Below are 22,261 nucleotides of genomic sequence, written 5' to 3'. Positions count from 1 at the left end.
TCCTGACTGAGCAGTGATATCTCAGCCTCAGCACCACAGCAACATTGTCTGAGGTCATACATACTGATGTATAGACCCAACAGTCTTGCACTGTCTGAAGTCATACTGATGTATAGACCAGCAGGCTTGCCTCACCACCACAGGAACACCTTGTCTGAAGTCATAGACTGGCAGGTTAGGCTTTGCTGCATAATAACGTAACCTACCTGGTCTCAAGGAGGGCTTTATCGCTGAGTAAAAGTACAGATCTGGTACAGGTCCTGGTGGCCCAGGGGGGTAAAAGGAGCTACATGTTTTGGATCGATTCATTTAGCAGGCTTCAATGAAATGAAATCTGGGATCAGTCGCTTGGGATTTAAAGTGTCGGCTAAATGTATAAACTGTGAGTGTAACCCGCAACCTTTCATCACCAGTACTGGAGATGGTTTCCAGGGATATTCGTCTGCAAAAATGAGAAGCCAGAAGAGAGCTGGCTGTATTAGGCCAAATTTGTGCACCAAGAACACATCTGAAGCTGCTTTCTGTCTTTTTCTCATCAGACAAGTATCTCCACTTAAAAACTCTAAAGTAAATGATGTGAAAAGCTTCCAGTAACCTCCAACTATAGGAAAAACACCAGCAGAGAACATAATTTCATTCATATGCTAATTCAGTCGGTGGGTAATAGGCACATTAGGTTGGAGCCGGTGGCGAGAAGCAAGGTCATCAACTTCATCAACATACTGTTGAACCCAATCAACAGGCCGACAGCACAGATTGCCCACCTCAGCTTGGAATTCAGGTTTAAGAGGGTTGTGTGTGTGTGTGTGAGTGGCAGCTAGAAGGAAAATAAATAACGTGGAATAAGACCCTAAACTCGACCGTTTACAGTCATCAATTAGCATCACAATCCATGAAGTTATTATTTCAGATATTACGGAGTAAATGACTTTGTTACGGCCTCAGAATCCCATCAGCGGGCGGCGTAAAACAGACGAATGAGACCGTTACAGCTTGGAGTAAATTTACTCCACGCTAGAGCACTGATCACACTGAAGATCCGTTCAGCCATAACCGCACTGGCCTTGAAACACAAATATAAGAAATATAGTGTGTCAAGGCCATTAGCACAAACCTGCCCATAACAACTGCCTCTCCAACGCCGTCTCCGAAATGAAACGACCTCTAGCCTCGTGGCATTAAACCCCTTCTCCTGCGGTTACAGCCCAGGTAAACACGAACCTAATGGAAGAACATACTGAGCAACAATAATAAACTACGTGATCCTATCCTCCCCCTTAGCCTGGTGTCGGAACCCAGGCTGTCAGATTGGACACATCATCGGTCTCCAGCGGTGGAGTCGACCTCCTCATCCTATGTATTCCCCTAGTGGTACTGGGCACCGGCGATTTGATAGCATTTCTTATCCAACCAATGTGAATGATTGACCATGCCCAACTCTGACCCCTCTCCACAGCCATGCTGCATGCTTTGCCAGGAGTTTATGGGCATCCACACTACCCTCACATCTACAAAACACGAGCTACTTTTGATACTGAAGAGGAAATTCACACGACAGAAACGTTTACAAAGACGTTATGTAGGCTACTGTATACCTAAAAATTCAACAGATCTGTTTGTCGATCACGAAACATTCCACAAACTAGTTAGGAAAATGATTAGTACTTTGAGATTTGAATTTGATCGATTTTAAAGTTACTCATCTTAAATTGATTTGCAATATCAACGCATCTATTTAGCATCGGTGATGGCCAGACATGCGATGGATACGGTCAGCTTGTGGCCACAAGGCATTTGACAAAAACTCATCACTCACCGTGAAGTAAAAAAAAATATAATAAAAAGAAATCACCCCACAGAACGTTAACGATCACTTCCTCAATACGATAAGCGATTTGTCGCGCTTTTACTTTTCTCATTGAGATAAAAAATTTACGTAGCCGAGCATTTGATTGCTCGTTACAATCCTCAAGTGACGATGTAGCATTTGAATCGTTAATTTACGTACACTACTCGTTTGCTCCAGTCCTTGTGCGCCACGGGTCATACCGGCTACTGACTTGGCCAAATGACAGCCAGCGATGTGGGAGGAAGGATGATGTGGTTTCCGCACGGAATATTTAGAGAGACACACAGCCTCGTCATACACGGTAAATCACTCCACGACAACCTCGAGTCCACCGGCGTAACGTACCGTGGTATGGTAACATATAAGACTATTAAAAAAACACGTTATGAAAAAAAATTACTTTATATATAAATATCTTTCAAAAAATAATTTTTAATGATTTATTCATTCATTTGAGGGAAAATACGTTGCTGTGCTAGACTACTTGTACAATATAAGTTGTCTTCTATGGCAAGTCTTCAGAAAAGGCTAGATTTCTTGAGAGCAATATCAAGACAAATAAATGGAACACATTGCAATCAATAAATGATTTGATTCCATCCAAACTGTACGCCAGTTCATCCTCTTGCAGTAGAAGTGTTCATCCTCACAGTGAAAGCAGACAGAGAGGTGGAAAGCTCTTCAATTTGCCTGTGCTGCAGGGTTAAAGATTCTGGATATGAGACAGCTTCTATAGAGGCTGTGTGTGTGTGTGTGTGTGTGTGTGTGTGTGTGTGTGTGTGTGTAAAACCGTCTACAGCTCAGAAAGACGACAGAGAGATGTGAGGCAAAGTAAATATGATTTTCTGAGGGATGAACAGATTGACTCAGATTAGATCCAAGATATGTAATCAGTAAAGACTGATAAGTGGTGCTCGCACTTCTTATATCACTTCAGTGATCTTGATACCTCTCTCTCATTCACAATTGATCCTTCTCTCGCTCCCTCTCTCTCTCACACTACCTTGCTCTCTGTGTGTGTGTGTGTGTGTGTGTGTGTGTGTGTGTGTGAAGGATACAGAAGGCTGGTGGCCAGCAGGTGGAGGGGAGTGGGGGGCGTTGGGGGCAGGGACTCCATGAGAGCATCAGCCCGGCGTCTCTGCTCCTCAGACAGTGGGGGGTGGAGGACACTGCTCTGGAGCTGGGGAGGAGAGGAGGAGGAGAGGAAGAGGAGAGGAAGAGGAGAGGAAGAGGAAGAGGAGAGGAAGAGGAGAGGGGGAGAGGAAGAGGAGAGGAAGAGGAGAGAAGGAGGAAGAGGAGAGGAAGAGGAGAGGGGGAGAGGAAGAGGAGAGGAAGAGGAGAGGAAGAGGAGAGAAGGAGGAAGAGGAGAGGAAGAGGAGAGGGGGAGAGGAAGAGGAGAGGAAGAGGAGAGAAGGAGGAAGAGGAGAGGAAGAGGAGAGGGGGAGAGGAAGAGGAGAGGAAGAGGAAGAGGGGGAAGAGAGGGGGAGGAGAGGAAGAGGAGAGGAAGAGGAGAGAAGGAGGAAGAGGAGAGGGGGAGAGGAAGAGGAGAGGAAGAGGAGAGTAAGAGGGGGAGAGGAAGAGGAGAGGAAGAGGAGAGGAAGAGGAGGAAGAGGGGGAGAGGAAGAGGAGAGGAAAACCAATTGAGTAGTAAGAGAGAACGGTGTAGGGTTAAACAAGAGAGAGAGAGACAGAGAGAGAGAGGGGACGACAGAGAGAGAGAGAGAGAGAGAGAGAGAGAGAGAGAGAGAGAGAGGGGACGACAGAGAGATGACAGACAGGAGCCTGGTGGTGATAGAAGCTGTGAGAGGTTTAAATAAGAACAATCTCCCATGAGATCATCTTTGATCCAACAACCCCTGGTCTCACTCACACATATAGTCTCTCTCTCTCTCCCTCTCTCTTTAACACACACAGCTCTGTCTGTGAGGCACAAAGGAAATGCAGCAAACAGCAGAAGATGGTGAGGAGGGAGAGAAAACGTCCCAGAACACAGTCACTTCCTGTCACTCTGAAGACAGGCAGTGAGAGGGACTTACATTTGCATTACATCATTTAGCAGACGCTCTTATCCAGAGCGACTTACAGTAAGTACAGGGACATTCTCCCCGGAGCAAGTAGGGTGAAGTGCCTTGCCCAAGGACACAACGTCATTTTGCAAGACCGGGAATCGAACTGGCAACCTTCAGATTACTAGCCCGATTCCCTCACCGCTCACCTGACCTAATGAAGCACTGCATCCTGTCTGGAAGATACTCTGCATGTGGACTGTGTGTGTGTACCTGTGTGAGCAGCAGAGTGTGTGTGTACCTGTGTGAGCAGCAGAGTGTGTGTGTACCTGTGTGAGCAGCAGAGTGTGTGTGTGTACCTGTGTGAGCAGCAGAGTGTGGGTGTGTACCTGTGTGAGCAGCAGAGTGTGTGTGTGTACCTGTGTGAGCAGCAGAGTGTGTGTGTGTACCTGTGTGAGCAGCAGAGTGTGTGTGTGTACCTGTGTGAGCAGCAGAGTGTGTGTGTGTACCTGTGTGAGCAGCAGAGTGTGTGTGTACCTGTGTGAGCAGCAGAGTGTGTGTGTGTACCTGTGTGAGCAGCAGAGTGTGTGTGTGTACCTGTGTGAGCAGCAGAGTGTGTGTGTGTACCTGTGTGAGCAGCAGAGTGTGTGTGTGTGTGTACCTGTGTGAGCAGCAGAGTGTGTGTGTGTGTACCTGTGTGAGCAGCAGAGTCTGTGTGTGTATGTGTGTACCTGTGTGAGCAGCAGAGTGTGTGTGTGTGTGTGTACCTGTGTGAGCAGCAGAGAGAGGGCCTGTGTGCTTTGCTCTCCCAGCTCCTCCAGACCTCTCGTCTCCACGGCGTCCAGCACCTTCCTCAGGTCTGGCTCCCACATCACCACACTGCTGCCTGCTACCACCAGCTGCACACACACACGCACAGACACACACACAGCCTGCTCAGCCTGGTAACATTGGTGTGTATGTGGTGTGTGTGTGTGTGTGTGTGTGTGTTACCAGGCTTAGCAGGGTGAGACTGGCAGGATGTAGCAGGCAGGCTTCTCCAGAGTGGAGGAGAGAGTGGAGGAGGAGACGACACCAGGGCTGACACACCACATGCTGGGCTAGAGACAGGGGGAGGGAGGGGCAGACAGGGGGAGGGGGAGGAGGGGAGAGGGGGAGACAGGGGGGGAGAGGGGGAGGGGTAGAGAGGGGGAGACAGGGGGAGGGGGAGGAGGGGAGAGGGGGAGACAGGGGGAGGGGGAGACAGGGGGAGGGAGACAGGGGGAGGGGGGGAGAGGGGTAGAGAGGGGGAGACAGGGGGAGGGGGAGACAGGGGGAGGGGGAGGAGGGGAGAGGGGGAGACAGGGGGGGAGAGGGGGAGGGGTAGAGAGGGGGAGACAGGGGGAGGAGGGGAGAGGGGGAGACAGGGGGATGGAGGGGGAGGGAGACAGGGGGAGGGGTAGAGAGGGGGAGGGAGGGAGACAGGGGGAGGGGGAGGGAGAGACAGGGGGAGGGGTAGAGAGGGGGAGGGGGGGAGAGGGGGAGGGGGGGAGAGGGAAAGGAGAAATTGAAAGAGTGAATTAAACTGACAGAGAATCATATCAGACAGTCTAAGATCATCGCTGCTCCTTTCTCTCACCTCTATAAATAAGTGTACATCACTCACAGACAGAGTTAGGTACCTGTGAGAGGACTATTCCTCTGCAGGTAGGCCAGTAGAGAACCCAGACAGCTCACAGACACCCTGAGCACCAGATGCTGCTTCTGGGGGGGGGGGGGGGGGGGGAGGGTAGAGAGAGGGAGGTCAGAGGGAGGAGGGGTTGACAGAGACGGGGGGGTATTCAGTTATATAAGGAAACAAAAGTGTGAGTGTGTTTGATGGAGGAAGCCAAGACATGCAAACTTACTTAGGCCGACATGAGTGAGAAATAGTGAGAATATACAGTATATGCACATAACCATATAGTCAAAAGTGGGAGTGATGACAGGAACAGTGTGAGGAGATAATGGGAGGGAGATAAAAATAGAGAGATGAGAGAGAAGGCACACTGATCTGGAGAGGTAGAGAGAGGAGAGAGAGGAGAGGTAGAGAGGAGAGAGAGAGAGGAGAGAGAGAGAAGGCACACTGATCTGGAGAGGTAGAGAGAGGAGAGAGAGAGAGGAGAGGTAGAGAGAGGAGAGAGAGAGGAGAGAGAGGAGAGAGAGAAGAGAGAGAGAGAGAGAGGAGAGAGAGAAGAGAGGAGAGAGAGAGAGAGAGAGAGAGGAGAGAGAAGAGAGGAGAGAGAGGAGAGAGAGGAGAGAGGGAGAGAGAGAGAGAGGAGAGAGAAGAGAGGAGAGAGAGAGAGAGAGAGAGGAGAGAGAGAGAGGAGAGAGAGAAGAGAGAAGAGAGGAGAGAGAGGAGAGAGAGGAGAGGGGGTTAATAATGTATTGTCCTCCCCTGACAGGCCACACTGAGCAGACACCAGAAATAGTCTGCTGTGCCAGACAGCTGTAGAGAAGAGGACCAGAGAGAGAGAAGATTAGGAGAAGACAGGAGAGAGAGAGGGAAAAGGGAATGACATGGAAAAGTCAGTGGAGGATGGAGAGGAGAGAGGAGGCTTATAGCCCTGTGTGCTCTGTAACCTCAGATCTCTGGACACATTAGAACATCTCTCTCTCTCCCTCCTCCCCTGCCTCCTCTTCTCTTCTCTATAGCTACAGATCTCTGAACCCAGTAGAGCAGGGCTATGTATGCGCATGTGTGTGTGTGTGTGCGCATGAGCATCTGCACTTGTGTCTCTCTCCCCCATAGTCTTGTGTGTGTCTGCGCATACATGAATACATATGCATGTGTGACGGATGCTTGTCTGTATGACTGTGTGTGTGTAGAGTACCTGCAGCAGCAGGCTGTAGAGAGCGGTGGCCAGGCGCAGGGCCCCAGAGGAGCCCAGGGGGTCGAGACAGCTGTCAGCGCCCCCTACAGGCCTGGAGCCAGACCCAGGGACCACAGACACACACAGCAGCTCTGCAGACACATCCACATCCAGTACCGCCTGCAGCAGCTTCAGAGAGCTGGCTGGGGGAGAGGAGGAGGGATGAGAGGAGGGATGAGAGGAGGGATGAGAGGAGGGATGAGAGGAGGGATGAGAGGAGGGATGAGAGGAGGAGGGATGAGAGGAGGGATGAGAGGAGGGATGAGAGGAGGAGGGATGAGAGGAGGGATGAGAGGAGGGATGAGAGGAGGGATGAGAGGAGGGATGAGAGGAGGAGGGATGAGAGGAGGGATGAGAGGAGGGGGGATGAGAGGAGGGATGAGAGGAGGAGGGATGAGAGGAGGAGGGATGAGAGGAGGGATGAGAGGAGGAGGGATGAGAGGAGGGATGAGAGGAGGGATGAGAGGAGAAGGGATGAGAGGAGGGATGAGAGGAGGGATGAGAGGAGGAGGGATGAGAGGAGGGATGAGAGGAGGAGGGATGAAAGGAGGGATGAGAGGAGGGATGAGATGAGAAGGGATGAGAGGAGGGATGAGAGAAGGGATGAGAGGAGGGATGAGACTGGAGAAGACAGGAGGGTAGAGTAGAAGGGTCACACGAAGGTGAGATCAGAGAAAGAGAGAAGGATGGACAGACTGTAAAGAGGAAGGACTAGTTAAACACAGAGACCTGGAGGTCAGTAGCTAAACTCTTCAGCCACTCACTGACACACTGCAGCTCTCAGAGGGAGCAGATAGTCAAAGATGTGTGAGTGGGTGTGTGTGTGTCTCCATAAAGATAGAAGAGCTGTAAGAGGAGAGAGGAAAAAGAAAGGGTGAGAGGGAGATAAATGAAGTGACAGTTTGAGAGAAGAGAGGGTCAGATTGGAGAGACAGAGAGAAAGACAGAGAGAGAGAGGAGAGCTCCTACCTCAGCTCCTGCACCAGTTAAAACACTGCTCACATAGAAGTGAAGCAATACAAATACTCACCCAATAGGAGTTGAGTTGGGCTATCTAGTTATAAATGATCCAGTGGTTAGTTAAGATAGTTAGCCAGTGGAGGTTTAACAAGTTATCCAGTGGTAGTTGTGTAGTTACCCAGCAGCAGAGTGTGAGTGTGTGTCTTCCTGCAGAGCAGAGTCTGAACCATGCTCTCCAGGTTCAGACTGATTTTCTTGTGGACCTGAACAACACAATAACAACACAATAACACAACAACACTGCCATACACCATAACCTAATACAGTAAAAAGCAATACCACACAACGCAACACCTTCACCACAGCAACGGCACAGAACACAAAACACTCTAGGATGCACCGAAATTTCAGCCACCAAAATATTGTGTCACAAAAATGGCGTAGCGGCACAGAGCCACTTTGAATGAGTCATGTCTGAGGGGAGGCAGAGATCTATATAAGAGACCGTGTCTGAGAAGTCTCTGTTCTGTGTTCCATCAGTAGGAGAACATGCTGGGTTCTGTGGGTTACATTTAGTCTTTTTTTTTTTTTTTTCGGTTGAACGGTTGTTCTCCGTTCTCTTCTTGTGTCTGCTGGGTGCCTCCCTCACGGGTGCAGCTCTATGTGGAGCTGAATTATGGGAAGGAGATGCGCTTCAGATCTGCTTCATTATCTCCCAGGCTGGCGTAAATACAAACCCAGATCAGAGGAGCTGCAAGAGCTGCAGGATCTGGAAGAGCTGTGCGTGAAATGATCTGGGAGAGCTGTGTGTGAGAGGATCTAGAAGAGCTGTGTGTGAAAGGATCTAGAAGAGCTGTGTGTGAGAGGATCTGGAAGAGCTGTGTGTGAAATGATCTGAAAGAGCTGTGTGTGAAAGGATCTAGAAGAGCTGTGTGTGAGAGGATCTGGAAGAGCTGTGTGTGAGAGGATCTGGAAGAGCTGTGTGTGAGAGGATCTGGGAGAGCTGTGTGTGAGAGGATCTGGAAGAGCTGTGTGTGAGAGGATCTGGAAGAGCTGTGTGTGAGAGGATCTAGAAGAGCTGTGTGTGAGAGGATCTGGGAGAGCAGTGTGTGAAAGGATCTAGAAGAGCTGTGTGTGAGAGGATCTGGAAGAGCTGTGTGTGAAAGGATCTGGAAGAGCTGTGTGTGAAAGGATCTAGAAGAGCTGTGTGTGAGAGGATCTGGAAGAGCTGTGTGTGAGAGGATCTGGAAGAGCTGTGTGTGAGAGGATCTGGGTTGTGGAGACTTGGCCCTGAGTGAGTTTGTAAATGAGGGTTTTAGCTGAGACCCTAGACACTGGAGGGATCTGCCAGTATCCATGACGATATGGCTTTCTTGTGCTGCAGCCTGGAACACTCCTGTGTGTGTGTGTGTGTGTGTGCAGTCTGTTTAAGCAGTGTGTGTTTGTAGCATGCAGTCTGTGTGTGTGTGTAGCACGTGTGTGGTCCTCAGATGTCATCAGAGGGCGTACCTGGCTGGAGTGTGTGTGTTGCAGGGTGACCAGGGAGGACAGGAGCAGACGAGCGCAACACAGCAGGGCACAGGATGGAGAGAGGGAGGGAGAGAGGGAGGGGGAGAGGGAGAGGATAGCTTGTAGTTGATTCATTAGTCCAGTATTGCTCAGCAACATGGACACAGCTGGGGAGAGGAGGACAGACAGACAATGTCAGTATATACTCAAGAGAACAATCAGTGTGTGTGTGTGTGTGCGTGTGTGTCACCTCCATCACCACAGTGAGCTGGAGCCAGGCTGAGACAGCAGTGCAGGAAGGTGAAGGCCGGCAGCAGAGACTCTGTGTTGGTGGTCTGCAACTTCCCTGCCAAGTTACTGACTGCACACACACACACACACACACACACACACACACACACACACACACACACACACACAAGGACATGAGAAAGACCAAGAGAGTGAAAGAGGAAGAAAGTGAAACAGAAAAGAGAGGAACATGACATTGGCGATCATCAAGCGAGAACAGAGAGTATCTCTGGAGCTTAATACTCCCATCCTGTACCAGCCTGCAGGGGATCTGTCAGCTTTACACGCCTGGCTGTCACGCCTGGCTGGACTGGCCAGACGAGAGCTGATTGAGGCTGTAATGAATCCAGCAGAACGGAGAGGAGAGCGGATCACCAGCCTTTAGCCCTGTTCCTGGATCCTGCACTCTCTACCTGGACACGGTGTTGGACTGGCTGGGGCAGGTGGGGCAGGGTGGTGGGGCAGGGTGGTGGTGGGGCAGGGTGGTGCTGGACTGGCTGGGGCAGGGTGGTGTTGGACTGGCTGGGGCAGGGTGGTGGTGGTGGGGGGGATTCACTTCCGGTTAGATTCACGTTTATCTACAACAAGAGCTTGTTCGACTGCAGCGAGGTAGAGAACTGTGACTGAGCTGAAAAGTAAGGAAGTGCAGCACAGACACTGACTGGGGATCAGTGTGTTTGACCCCTAGGACAAGCTTGTGACCTCTGACCCTGTGACCTCTGACCCTGTGACCTCTGACCCTGTGACCTGACCGTGGTAAAGCAGCTTGAAGTGGGTTCCGTCCGTGTCACTGTCAGCCGGACCCCGTCTGGTCTGGGTCACACACAACAACCTCAGTACCAGGGAGAGAGAGTCCACACCTGGAGGAGAGAGAGGGGAGACACAGCAGGGAGGGAGGAAGGGAGGGAGGAAGCAGGGAGAGAGGAGAGAGACAGCAGGGAGGGAGGGAGAGGAGAGAGCAGGGAGGGAGGGAGGGAGGGAGGGAGGGAGGGAGGGAGGGAGGGAGGGAGGGAGGGAGGGAGGGAGGGAGGGAGGGAGGGAGGGAGGGAGGGAGGGAGGGAGGGAGGGAGGGAGGGAGGGAGGGGAGAGAGCAGGGAGGGAGGGAGGCAGCAGGGAGGGAGAGAGGAGAGAGAGAGCAGGGAGGAGAGGGAGAGCAGGCAGGGAGGGAGGGAGAGAGCAGGGAGAGGGAGGAGAGAGAGAGCAGGGAGGAGAGGGAGAGCAGGCAGGGAGGGAGGGAGATTTACATAAAAGCAGAAGTATGTAAAAGAAAATGTAGTGGGAATATGAAGAGAAGGCAGGCAGACAGGATGAACCCGTTGAGAGAGGGAGGATTAAAGCAGACCCTCATCTACATGTTCTCCTCTCCTCCATCACCCCCAGGAATACTTCTCTAAAGGGGAGCTAATATAAAGTATATATGAATGCTAATTCCTCATATGGTGTAGGCAAGGAGGAGCAGAGAAGAGGAGAAGAGAGGACAGGAGAGGAGGACAGGGTAGAGGAGAAAGTGGATGTGTGTGTGTGTGTCTCACCCTGGCCTGGCCCCTCCAGGGTGAGCCTCTGCAGCACCTGGAGCAGGGTGGGGGTGATGAGCGCAGTCAGGCTGGCATCACAGCTTCCCCTGCCCTGCATGAACACCCCCAGCAGGGCCAAGGCCCTCTCTGCCAGGGGCCCCTCCCTGGTACACACCAGGCCCTGTTACACAGACAGCAGGATGGAACTGGAACAGTATCGTGTGTGGAATACACTGGAGGTAGGTGAGCAGGGTCTCACCAGCATGGTCAGGATGACTGAGGGGTTCTTCTCCATCAGAGCCAGCAGGACAGCGCTCTCCTGGTCCTGGTCCTGGTCAACAGTTAGGGTCGATCACGTTTTAATCAGGTCAAATCCGTACGTGAGTTTCAGTCTGAAAAATGCTTGTCTTTCAACGTTTTACAAAAACACGTTTCTTATCACCCTTAAAGGGGAAAGCATGAGAGACCGTGAGCACCATCCACATTCTAGACAGCCTGATATGACAGCTCCCTGACGCTCCCTGACGCACCCTGACCCCGCTCTGCTCTGGAGCCAGGTCTGGCTCTCTGGTCTGGTGGCTCAGCCACAGCTCCAGGACCTGGGCTCCAAAGCCCTGGGCCAGCTCAGGGTAGCGGTACAGGAAGTGGAGGAGGGCGGCGTGGTGGATGTAGAGGGAGGAGAGGCTGGGGCTGGAGGACAGGGTCTTACTGATGCTGTTCAGAGGAGCCTGGAGGGGGAGGGATAGACACAAACAGAGAGTGGGAGAGGAAGAGGGGGAGGATGAGTGGTAGTGACAGAGACAGTTTATGAATTTATCTGATTTCATACAACATATTCCTTTTGTTGTATGAAATCCTCCTGGAGGATTCACCCTCCTGTCAGAGAGAGCGAGAGAACAAGAGGAGAGAGAAAGAGAGAGCGAGTGAGCGGGAGGAGAGAGAGAGGGGGAGAGAGAGACACTGTGTGTGTGTGAGCAGCGTTACCCAGGAGAGAGGGGGGCTCCGGTCCTGAGTGGCAGCCAGCAGGTAGAGGGCAGCTCTGAGCACCCAGGGGGGAGGGGGGGGGCCGTGCCCTGGCTGCTGTACTGAACACAGCAGCCCACACACACTGGAGAACACTGTGGAGTCAGGAAGCAGCCTGCAACACCGACGCACAGAGGTACACACACACACACACACAGAGGTACACACACACACACACACACAGAGGTACACACACACACACACAGAGGTACACACACACACACACACACAGAGGTACACACACACAGAGGTACACACACACACAGAGGTACACACACACAGAGGTACACACACACAGAGGTACACACACACAGAGGTACACACACACACAGAGGTACACACACACAGAGGTACACACACACACAGAGGTACACACACACAGAGGTACACACACACACAGAGGTACACACACACAGAGGTACACACACACACAGAGGTACACACACAGACACACACACACAGAGGTACACACACACAGAGGTACACACACACACAAACACAGCCTGTATTTATGGCCCTGAGAGGGATTGTGTGTGTACATGAGTGTGTGTTTACGTATCTCAGAGTGTGTGAAGCTGTCTCCATGCTGCAGCAGCAGCAGGCAGTGCTGGGTGGCCCTGGGTCCTCCGTGTGTGTGTGAGAGTGTGTGTGTGTGTGAGAGTGTGTGTGTGTGAGAGTGTGTGTGAGTGTGTGTACCTGTCTCCGTGCTGCAGGGCCAGCTGCAGCATCAGGAGCAGGCAGTGCTGGGTGGCCCTGGGTCCAGCAGAGTGTGTGTGGGGCCCCTGGGCCTCGGCCAGCAGAGAGGGCCAGTCTGACACACGCACACACAGAGGAGGCAGTACGCACCCCAACACACTCTCCACCTCCTCCTGGTCTGGGAGAACACACACAGGGGGTGAGTCTGTACCTGTGTGTGGTGTCTGGGTGAGTCAGTACCTGTGTGTGGTGTCTGGGTGAGTCAGTACCTGTGTGTGGTGTCTAGGTGAGTCAGTACCTGTGTGTGGCGTCTGGGTGAGTCAGTACCTGTGTGTGTGGTGTCTGGGTGAGTCAGTACCTGTGTGTGTGGCGTCTGGGTGAGTCTGTACCTGTGTGTGGCGTCTGGGTGAGTCAGTACCTGTGTGTGGCGTCTGGGTGAGTCAGTACCTGTGTGTGGCGTCTGGGTGAGTCAGTACCTGTGTGTGTGGTGTCTGGGTGAGTCAGTACCTGTGTGTGTGGTGTCTGGGTGAGTCAGTACCTGTGTGTGGTGTCTGGGTGAGTCAGTACCTGTGTGTGGTGTCTGGGTGAGTCAGTACCTGTGTGTGGCGTCTGGGTGAGTCAGTACCTGTGTGTGTGGTGTCTGGGTGAGTCTGTACCTGTGTGTGGTGTCTGGGTGAGTCAGTACCTGTGTGTGGTGTCTGGGTGAGTCAGTACCTGTGTGTGGTGTCTGGGTGAGTCGGTACCTGTGTGTGTGGTGTCTGGGTGAGTCAGTAATGTACCTTGCAGCGGGGAGATCTGGGACAGCAGACACACACTGAGCTTCTGAATAAACACACTGCACGACACATTCAGAGAAGAGTTCCTGAGAGAGAGAGAGAGAGAGAGAGAGAGAGAGATGGGGGGGAGACAGAAAGTTAGAGAGAGAGGGGAGAGAGGATAGAATACCATAATGAGCGTCATTTGACAGGGTGAGCTTGTAAAAGTGAAAGAGAACAGAACAGTGGTTGTGTTCTGAAGACAGCATTCTCACTTCAGGTAAGAGCTCTGGGGATTCTGTTTCATTCCAGCTCACACACCAAAACAACTCCCACACACACATACACACAGTCCCACACATACACACACATGCGTTTACCAGACACAGGGAGAGAGATGTACCAGCGAGACAGAAGCTTGACGGCCAGGAGGAGCCAGAAGTGACAGGAAAAGAATGGAGATCTCAGGCTTCACTGCTTTGTTAGGCTCTGTTAGCCTGTGTGTGTGTGTGTGTGTGTCTGTGTGTGTGTGTGTGTGTTCTTTTGTTACCTGCCTCCTACACAGAGGAGAGCTTTGTTCTCCAGAGCCAGCCTGTAGAAACCAGACGAGGCTGGAGAGAGGAGGAGGGGGATGAAGAGGAAGAGGAGGGATATGGAGGAAAGAATGGGGAATAAATGGGAAGAGGAACAGGTGATGGGTGACAAGGTAAACAAGGTTCTTGCATTGTCCAGTGGTATCTCATGTAGTAATAACATTACCCTGTGACCTCTGACCCAAGTGAACCTTTCTAGAACTCTGACCCCTGACCCTAGTGAACCTTTCTAGAACCCTGACCCCTGCCCTAGTGAACCTTTCTAGAACCCTGACCCTAGTGAAACTTTCTAGAACCCTGACCCCTGACCCTAGTGAAACTTTCGAGAACCCTGACCCCTGACCCTAGTGAAACTTTCTAGAACCCTGACCCCTGACCCTAGTGAACCCTTGTAGAGCCCTGAGCTCACCCAGTTTGGCAGCGAAGCGGGGCATGAGCGCGGGAAGCAGAGAGAACTGGGACAGCAGGATGGAGTAGAAGAACTGCAGAACCTGAGGACTGGGAGAACGCTCACACTGCCTCTACACACACACACACACACACTATGAGTCAACACAACATACTATGAGTATAAATGTACTTTGTGTGTGTGTGTGTGTGGAGTAGCAGCTCTCACAGTGACCGTGGGGATGCAGACAGAGTCACAGCTGTGCAGAAGACACACACACAGAGACTCGAGCGGGTCCTGACTCTGACCCTGACTCTGACCCGAGGGAGCGGTGAACACGTTCTCCTTCAGCCCTGGCTCTGACGCACACTGCTCCGCAAGCCTGACACACACACAAACACACACTACTGTAAATGACACATAACGTACAGTAAGTTGAGATTCTTACTGTGTGCAGCCTACCTGCAGGCGGCCTGCAGGCAGACCAGGGCCTGAAGTACAAAACCCCCCGCCCCGGAGGCATGGCTGTGGGCCTCACTGGCCTTCAGACTCCCCTGGAGACACAGAAGAGCAGAGAGAAGAACACTTACAGAACAGGAAGAGAGGGAGGAGGAGGAGAGGGATGAGAGAGGGAGGAGGAGAGGGGGAGGAGAAGAGAGGGAGGAGGAGGAGAGGGAGGAGAGAGAGAGGAGGAGAGGGGGAGGAGAAGAGAGGGAGGAGGAGGAGAGGGAGGAGAGAGAGAGGAGGAGAAAGGGAGGAGGAGAGAGGGAGAGGGAGGAGGAGAGAGGGAGGATGAGAGGGAGGGAGGAGGAGGAGAGAGGGAGGATGAGAGGGAGGAGAGGGGGAGGAGAAGAAAGGAAGGAGGAGGAGAGGGAGGAGAGAGGGAGGAGCAGAGAGGGAGGAGGAGAAAGGGAGGAGGAGAGGGAGGAGACTCACAGGGCCTGGGCGGTGAGAGGAGGAGGAGAGGGAGGAGACTCACAGGGCCTGGGCGGTGAGAGGAGGAGGGTAGGGGCAGCTCAGCACACCTGGCTGTGATGACCTTCACCAGCCTCTCCACAGCCTTGTACTGCACTGGGCTGGACTGGTGCTGAAGCCTGGACACAGAGAGGACTGAGATAGAAGGTAGGAGAAAGTGTGTGTGTGTGTCACTGTGTTTGTGCGTGTGTGTGTGTGTGTGTGTGTGTGTACCTGAGCAGGGCGGTGGCAGTGTGTGCTGCCTGAGTGGCCACCTGCAGACTGGAGGAGGCCACGCCCCCTAGCACCACCTCAGCCACCGCCAGGAACGCCGGGCCGCTGGGGAACAGACGCACTCCTACGGGCTGTCTGCACACACACACACACACACATCAACACACACACACACATCAACACACACACACGTCAACACACACACACACACATCAACACACACATACACATCAACACACACATCAATACACACACACATCAACACACACACATCAACACACACACACACATCAACACACACACATCAACACACACACACACACACACACTACATGCGGTTGGTACCTGCGTGTGTGTTTGTCTGTGTGCTGACGCTGCAACATGTGTGAGTACCTGTGTTTCCCCAACAACACCCCTACAAGCCAAACCTCACCTCTCCAGGACCTCGCTGAGCAGCAGCAGGCCCTGGCTTTGCACCTCCAGGTTGGTCATCTTCAGAACCTGCTTCAGACTACACACCAGGGACTCAATACCTGACACACACACAGACACACACAGACACACACACACACACACAGACACACACAGACACACACAGACAGAGGAAGGAGGAAGGGAGAGAGACAGATTGAATGAAGTGGAGCAGAAGGTGAGTGAGATGGTTTCGGGATGTGCTGGCGACAACCATTCCCTCTATCAGCAGACACTGTGTATGTGTGTGTGTGTGTGTATGAGAGTGTGTGTGTGTGAGGGTGTATATGAGAGTTTGTGTGTGTGTGAGATGTGTCTCACCATAAACAGAGTGACACTGGGAGAAGAAGAGAGGATCTTCAGTCAGCATCAGCAGACTGCTGTGAACAGACCACAGCAGAACCTCACTGGTGGTACACAGACACTCAAACAGGAACTCTGGACCAGGGAGGAAGAGAGGAGAGGGGGAGGAGAGGGGGAGGAGAAGGGGGCAGGTAGAGGAGGCGAGAGGGGCAGGTAGAGGAGAGGGGGAGGAGAGAGGGGGCAGGTAGAGGAGGGGAGAGGGGCAGGTGGAGGAGAGGAGAGGGGGAGGAGTGCACAGGTGGAGGAGAGAGGAGGAGAGAGGGGGCAGGTAGAGGAGGGGAGAGGGGCATGAGAGGGAGGAAGGAGTAGAGATGGGGGATGAGAGGAGAGGGGGATGAAAGAACGGGATGAAAAGGAGTAGAGGAGCAGGGAGGACAAAGTAGGGAGTGTGTGTGTGTGTGTGTCGCCCACCAGGTACGTCAGCCAGGATGAAAGGGGAACAGTACTGAGTCGGGGAGTGAACCAGGATGGCCACCATGCACTGGGCACTGGCAACCTGCAACATCTCATCCCCACTCAGCAGCAGCTACACACACACACACACACACACGTTGTGTACATTACTCAGCAGGTGATGTCATGACAGCCTCTGGTTAGGATCAGCTCTACTGCTGCTAACACCTTCTTCAGTATGAGAGGCAGAGAGAGCGGGGGGGTACTGGTCTCCTGGTCCTGGTCTTGGTCTTGGTCCTGGTCAGAATTGCTGTTCATCAGAAAGGAAACCACCTCTTCCAGCTTCAACAGCTGTAGCAGCAGACCTGGGACACACACACATCCAAACATATAGGTGCACACACACACACACACACAGAGAGATATACAGGTACAAACACTGATTAGCCATAAGTAAAACATCAGTATCACAGGTCCATATAGAGCTGTGGGCGAGCCGTCTCACCCAGGCAGTTGATGGTGAGCTGGGGGCAGCAGGCCTGCTCCAGGGTCTGCAGGAGCAGCATACACAGACGCTCTCTCAGGGGGCCGGGGAGGGACTGGGCTCCGAAAGGAGCGCCCCCAGACCCCCCAGCAGTGCCGCACACACGCTGCCACACGTAGAACAGAGACGTCTTCAGTCCCTCGTCTGGGTAGAGCAGGGCCGAGCACAGACGCTCCAGGAGAGGACCTGCAGGTGGGGTGGGCGGGGGGGAGGGAGAGGGGGGGGGAGAGGCAGGGGGGGGGGGGGGGGGAGAGGCAGGGGGGGGCAGCAGAGTTAGGGAAGCACGGGAGCCAGATGGAAGAGATAAGGAGGGAGGGATAAGGGAGAGAGACACATTGAAGAGAACAACCAGAGAAGGATCTGCAGCAACAACCAGACATGAAACGACTCCTCTCACTGCCTTGTCAGAACACACACACACAGTGTACAACACACAGGACCAGGACTACACTGTACACAGGCTGCCCTTTGGTCAGGGCGTGCTTGATTTTATAGCAAGGACAGAGTGAGCTCACACTGACAGACTGGGAGTGCCTGGGGAGGCCGAGGCTCAGCTGCTCTGTGGAGCGAATCTAACGAGGAGACGCCTCCAGACACGAGAGATTACACAGAAATCTGAGAGGAGATGGGAGGAGTGGTGAGAGAACAGGAGGAGAGAGGGAGGGAGAGACAGAAGGGAGAGAAGTGGTGAGAGAACAGGAGGAGAGAGGGAGGGAGAGACGGAAGGGAGAGGAGAGGGGAGAGAACAGGAGGAGAGAGGGAGGGAGAGACGGAAGGGAGAGGAGGGGGGAGAGGTGGGTAACACGAGGTTTTAGAGAGTGAGAAAGAGCTCGTCAGAGAGAGAGAAGAGGGGTAGTAAAAAGGGGAGGGAGGAGTAAGGAGCGATCCTTAACTGGAGGGCAGACAACCCTAGCTGAGGCTGGGTAAGAAGCAGAAAGGGAGCAGAGAGAGAGGGTGGAGCCTGCATGGTAAGAGACCTCTGACTAGAGGGACAGAGAGACATCCTCACTGCTCTGGAGCCTGCATGGTAAGAGACCTCTGACTAGAGGGACAGAGAGACATCCTCACTGCTCTGGAGCCTGCATGGTAAGAGACCTCTGACTAGAGGGACAGAGAGACATCCTCACTGCTCTGGAGCCTGCATGGTAAGAGACCTCTGACTAGAGGGACAGAGAGACATCCTCACTGCTCTGGAGCCTGCATGGTAAGAGACCTCTGACTAGAGGGACAGAGAGACATCCTCACTGCTCTGGAGCCTGCATGGTAAGAGACCTCTGACTAGAGGGACAGAGAGACATCCTCACTGCTCTCCAACTCCTGCTGTGTACATGCAGGTTTTAGAGACTGTTCTAGAACCCTCTCTCTCTCTCTTCACTGTCCCCTTCTATTTCACTCTCTGTCCCCACAGTCCGTAACCCCAGACCATTTCTCTTGTTCATTATTCTGTTGCTCTCGTTTGATTCTCCCTGAACCCTCTCTTAATCCCTTTCTCTGTCTCCTCCATTTACTCCCTCTCCTCCTCTCTCTAGTTCTCACTGTGTCTCTCTCCCCCTCTCACTGTCCCCTGACAGGGGGCAGTGAGATAGTGACCAGTGTGTATTGGGCCTCTGTCATTGTTTAGCTGTCGTTACTCTAAACACGCCAGTGCAGCCTTGGTGAGTGACCAGAGCCTGTAGGGAACACACCGACAATACTGGCAGCCCCCATGTACACACACACACACGCACACACACCCTCACACACACAAGCCCACACACACACACACGCACACAAACCCTCACACACACACAAACCCTCCACACACACACACACACACACACAAACCCTCACACACACACAAACCCTCACATGCACACACATTCACACAAACAGACACACTAAAACCTCTCAGATTATAGATTGTCCACATACGTAAAACACAACAACACAAAACTGGTGAGACACACACAGACCTATTTATTTATTTATAGTTTCTAGGTGGATATAAGTAACTATACAGGTAATGGTTGAGGACAGTTTAATTTCCAGGTGAGGACACTGCTTAAAATAAACCCTCACACAAGATTAATGTCTTTCCTTGGAGAAAAATCTAAGGAAGAAGGTCGGGAAGGACGGAGAGAGGGAGAGAGAGGGAAAGAGAGAGAGAGAGAGAGAGAGAGAGGGAGAGAGAGAGAGAGAGAGGGAGAGAGAGAGAGAGAGAGAGAGAGAGGGAGAGAGAGAGAGAGAGGGAGAGAGAGGGAGGGAGAGAGGGAGAGAGAGGGAGAGAGAGGGAGAGAGAGGGAGGGAGAGGGAGGGAGAGAGGGAGAGAGAGGGAGGGAGGGAGAGAGAGGGAGAGAGTGCTGTGTCTGGTGTCTCACCATGTTCTTGGGCCAGGCTGTGGGGCAAGTTGGGAACAGCATCCAGCAGCTTTCCCAGGAAGGTGAACGTGGGGAGGAAGCCTCTCACACTGGCCTGCTCACACAGCTGCAGGAGGAGGGAGGGTGAGGATGAGGAGAGGGAGTGAGGGAGAGGATGAGGAGAGGGAGGAGAGGGAGGAGAGGGAGGAGGGAGGAGAGGGAGGGATAGGAGAGGAGAGGAGAGGAGAGGGAGGGAGGGAGGAGAGGATGAGGAGAGGGAGGAGAGGATGAGAAGAGGGAGGAGAGGGATGGTGAGGAGAGGGATGGAGTGAAGTGGGGAGGGAGGGGGGGGGTGAGGACAGGATGAGGAGAGGGAGTGAAGTGAAGTGGGGAGGGAGAAAGGAAGGGGGAGGTCGGATGGAAGGATGAGAGGAAGAGTGTGAGGGAAGGTGGAAAGGTGGAGGGAGAGAGAGAGAGAGAGAGAGAGAGAGAGAGGGTAAGAAGAAGGGATGGAGGACATGCTTTAGAAGGGCTTAATGATGTGTTAGAGAGAAGTTGTGTTAGTGAAAGCTGTGAAAGAAGTGATATCAAAAGGAAAGAATGAAGGGATGGAGGATGAGAGGTAGGTTGTGAGAGAGAAAGGAGGCTTCAAGACAAGAACAGATTGAAGACAAGGTAGAATATTTCAGGACACAATTCAGATGACTATAAACGTTCCAAGTGACAGAATCTTTCTAATCCGACATTATGATGTTGTGGATCCCTTCCTTCAGACAGATAATTACCGAGCCCACGACTCCGCAACAACCTCCTCAATCCTCACCAGCAACAAAGAAAAGATTCACACACACAACCACAACAGACATGCAGGCAGGTAGAAAGAAACATAGGCTTTCCCACTCCTCCAAGACGGCATATCTATATGAATCAATTCAGGTCAAGTTGTCTGTATGTGTCTGAGAATGTGTTTCTGTTGGACTTATCTGAATGGATATCTTACCGGTATATGTCTTATCTCATATGTGCAAATAATGAAAAAATACAATAGTTCCAGACAAAAACAGCCTGCACAAAGACTGTTTTGGAAAGGGTGATTCGGCTGGTGTGTGTGCCACAACTGTTGACGTCTCACCTGTGTGTGTATCTCAGTCAGGACGTAGCGTACATACTCCTCACTCTGCAACTCCAGGAGCAGCTGAACCAGCACTGAAACACCCACCCACACCACACACACACCCACACACCACACACACACCACACACACACCCACACACACATTTGGAAGACACTTTACCCAGATCGACGTACAAATAGTGCATTAATGAAGTACAGAATATCATGGATCAGAGGAGCAGAGTTCTAACAGTGTTGTGGTCAGAGAACCATCCACACACCCATCCAACACACACTCATATAAACACAACAAATGTTAATGTTGTATAATGTGTCATACCTCACTTGGCTCCATTTTATGAATTATCAAAATGTGCAATTCACATATCCACAAGCACACTAACATTATCGTGTTTCAAGTGCCTTGCCTGAGTAGGTTTTTATTCCAGTCACCCTAACCCTTTTGACCACCAGCCCTCTCTAAACACCCATTCTGTTTTCATGCTCATCAGCACATCCCTCTTAGGCCTGAATGACCATGAATTCAACATTACCCTAACCAAAACAGTCCCATTCAATGTAACACAGTTCAATAGACTGAAAGAGAAATACTAAAAGTATGAACATTAGGCCACGGCTACAAGCTTTCAGTGTCAACATTTCAGTGTTCCTTTCTCTCTCTACTTTCACACACTAATTCACCTTGAACAACCCGTTCCAGCGTGGCTGAGTTCTTGACAGTATGAAGCATTCCTAGGGGGCAGGAGAACAGTTAGATAAAGACGCTGTATAAGAACAACCGCGTTCTTTTAGCCTAATATGTACCTTTTATCTTTTCAGAAAATACTGAATCAAGTGTGAGTATTTGATTGCAGCTGCGTAGCTGTGCGCCTTCGTGCATACATAGGCTCCCTCTCTCACCCAGTAGAGACGCCGTGAAGTGCAGACACACGCGGTGGTCTTGCTGTAGCAGGGCCCGTAGCGCTCCGGGGCTCAACTTCAGGACCCCGCTGATCCCAGATAGCGCCACAGACTTTCTTACGGACTACAGACGGCAACAACATCATAAGGGAATTTCGTAGATAATTTGTAGAAATGATAGAGCTAGCTGTCGTGTTTGCCAGTAGGATAGGAGGAAAGATAATACATTTTTTTAATGGTTAACTAAATACTTGGCTTCTTAATCAGCAGTTGACTAAATTGTTAAGTAATGGTAAATAGTTAAATATCATACCGAAATATCACAACTCTCCATCATTTCAATTACGCAGGCGACGCAGAGGATCACTCCGCCCCGGTCGGGCGGGCCCAAGCGTCCTGACCATTTTGGATCGTGCCTGAAGTGAATTTTCTCATACACAACGTCCAGGCTCGTCAT

The 22,261-nt window shown here is 52.0% G+C and overlaps 2 protein-coding genes across 4 annotated transcripts in view; both read right to left on the bottom strand.

Annotated features, from left to right (window-relative positions):
• The window catches only part of LOC136940838 (coiled-coil domain-containing protein 134-like), an 8,129-nt gene extending 6,022 nt beyond the window's left edge, over positions 1–2,107 (bottom strand). For 2 of the 3 annotated variants that reach the window (XM_067233160.1, XM_067233159.1), the window contains exon 1: positions 1,817–2,064. The gene's annotated coding sequence lies outside the window, so the exon portion shown is untranslated. Of the gene's footprint in view, positions 1–1,816 lie in introns of all 3 variants that reach the window. The other variant, XM_067233161.1, reaches the window with a different exon arrangement.
• On the bottom strand, positions 953–22,261 carry LOC136940578 (meiosis inhibitor protein 1). The gene is made up of 32 exons (XM_067232768.1): positions 22,118–22,261; positions 21,805–21,928; positions 21,586–21,636; positions 20,903–20,976; positions 19,792–19,897; positions 17,396–17,620; positions 17,119–17,255; positions 16,909–17,023; positions 16,456–16,572; positions 16,097–16,196; positions 15,664–15,798; positions 15,455–15,569; positions 14,938–15,029; positions 14,704–14,857; positions 14,497–14,608; positions 14,045–14,105; positions 13,519–13,601; positions 12,740–12,917; positions 12,005–12,158; positions 11,551–11,748; positions 11,280–11,351; positions 11,039–11,201; positions 10,259–10,366; positions 9,466–9,576; positions 9,216–9,382; positions 7,885–7,969; positions 6,708–6,889; positions 5,517–5,598; positions 4,849–4,955; positions 4,623–4,754; positions 2,908–3,029; positions 953–992 (listed from the first exon to the last, which is right to left on the bottom strand). The coding sequence occupies exons 1-32, from the start codon at positions 22,259–22,261 to the stop codon at positions 953–955; spliced, it is 3,846 nt and encodes a 1,281-aa protein (XP_067088869.1).

Source organism: Osmerus mordax, chromosome 3 (genome assembly GCF_038355195.1).
Source record: "Osmerus mordax isolate fOsmMor3 chromosome 3, fOsmMor3.pri, whole genome shotgun sequence".
Taxonomy (NCBI): domain Eukaryota; kingdom Metazoa; phylum Chordata; class Actinopteri; order Osmeriformes; family Osmeridae; genus Osmerus; species Osmerus mordax.
The sequence above is the reverse complement of the archived record's forward strand: the minus strand, read 5'-3'. Positions and strand labels throughout refer to the sequence as shown.

What these genes read in the sequence shown, in the direction of transcription:
- LOC136940578 (XM_067232768.1), bottom strand. Translation starts at nt 22,261, where the DNA reads ATGACGAGCCTGGACGTTGTGTATGAGAAAATTCACTTCAGGCACGAT. An exon ending in CCTGGAGGGGCCAGGCCAGG is followed by an intron (nt 10,367 to 11,038) that starts GTGAGACACACA and finishes TCTCTCCTCCAG; the next exon opens with GTGTGGACTCTCTCTCCCTG. An exon ending in CTGCTGGCCACCAGCCTTCT is followed by an intron (nt 993 to 2,907) that starts GTATCCTTCACA and finishes ATTTACTCCAAG; the next exon opens with CTGTAACGGTCTCATTCGTC.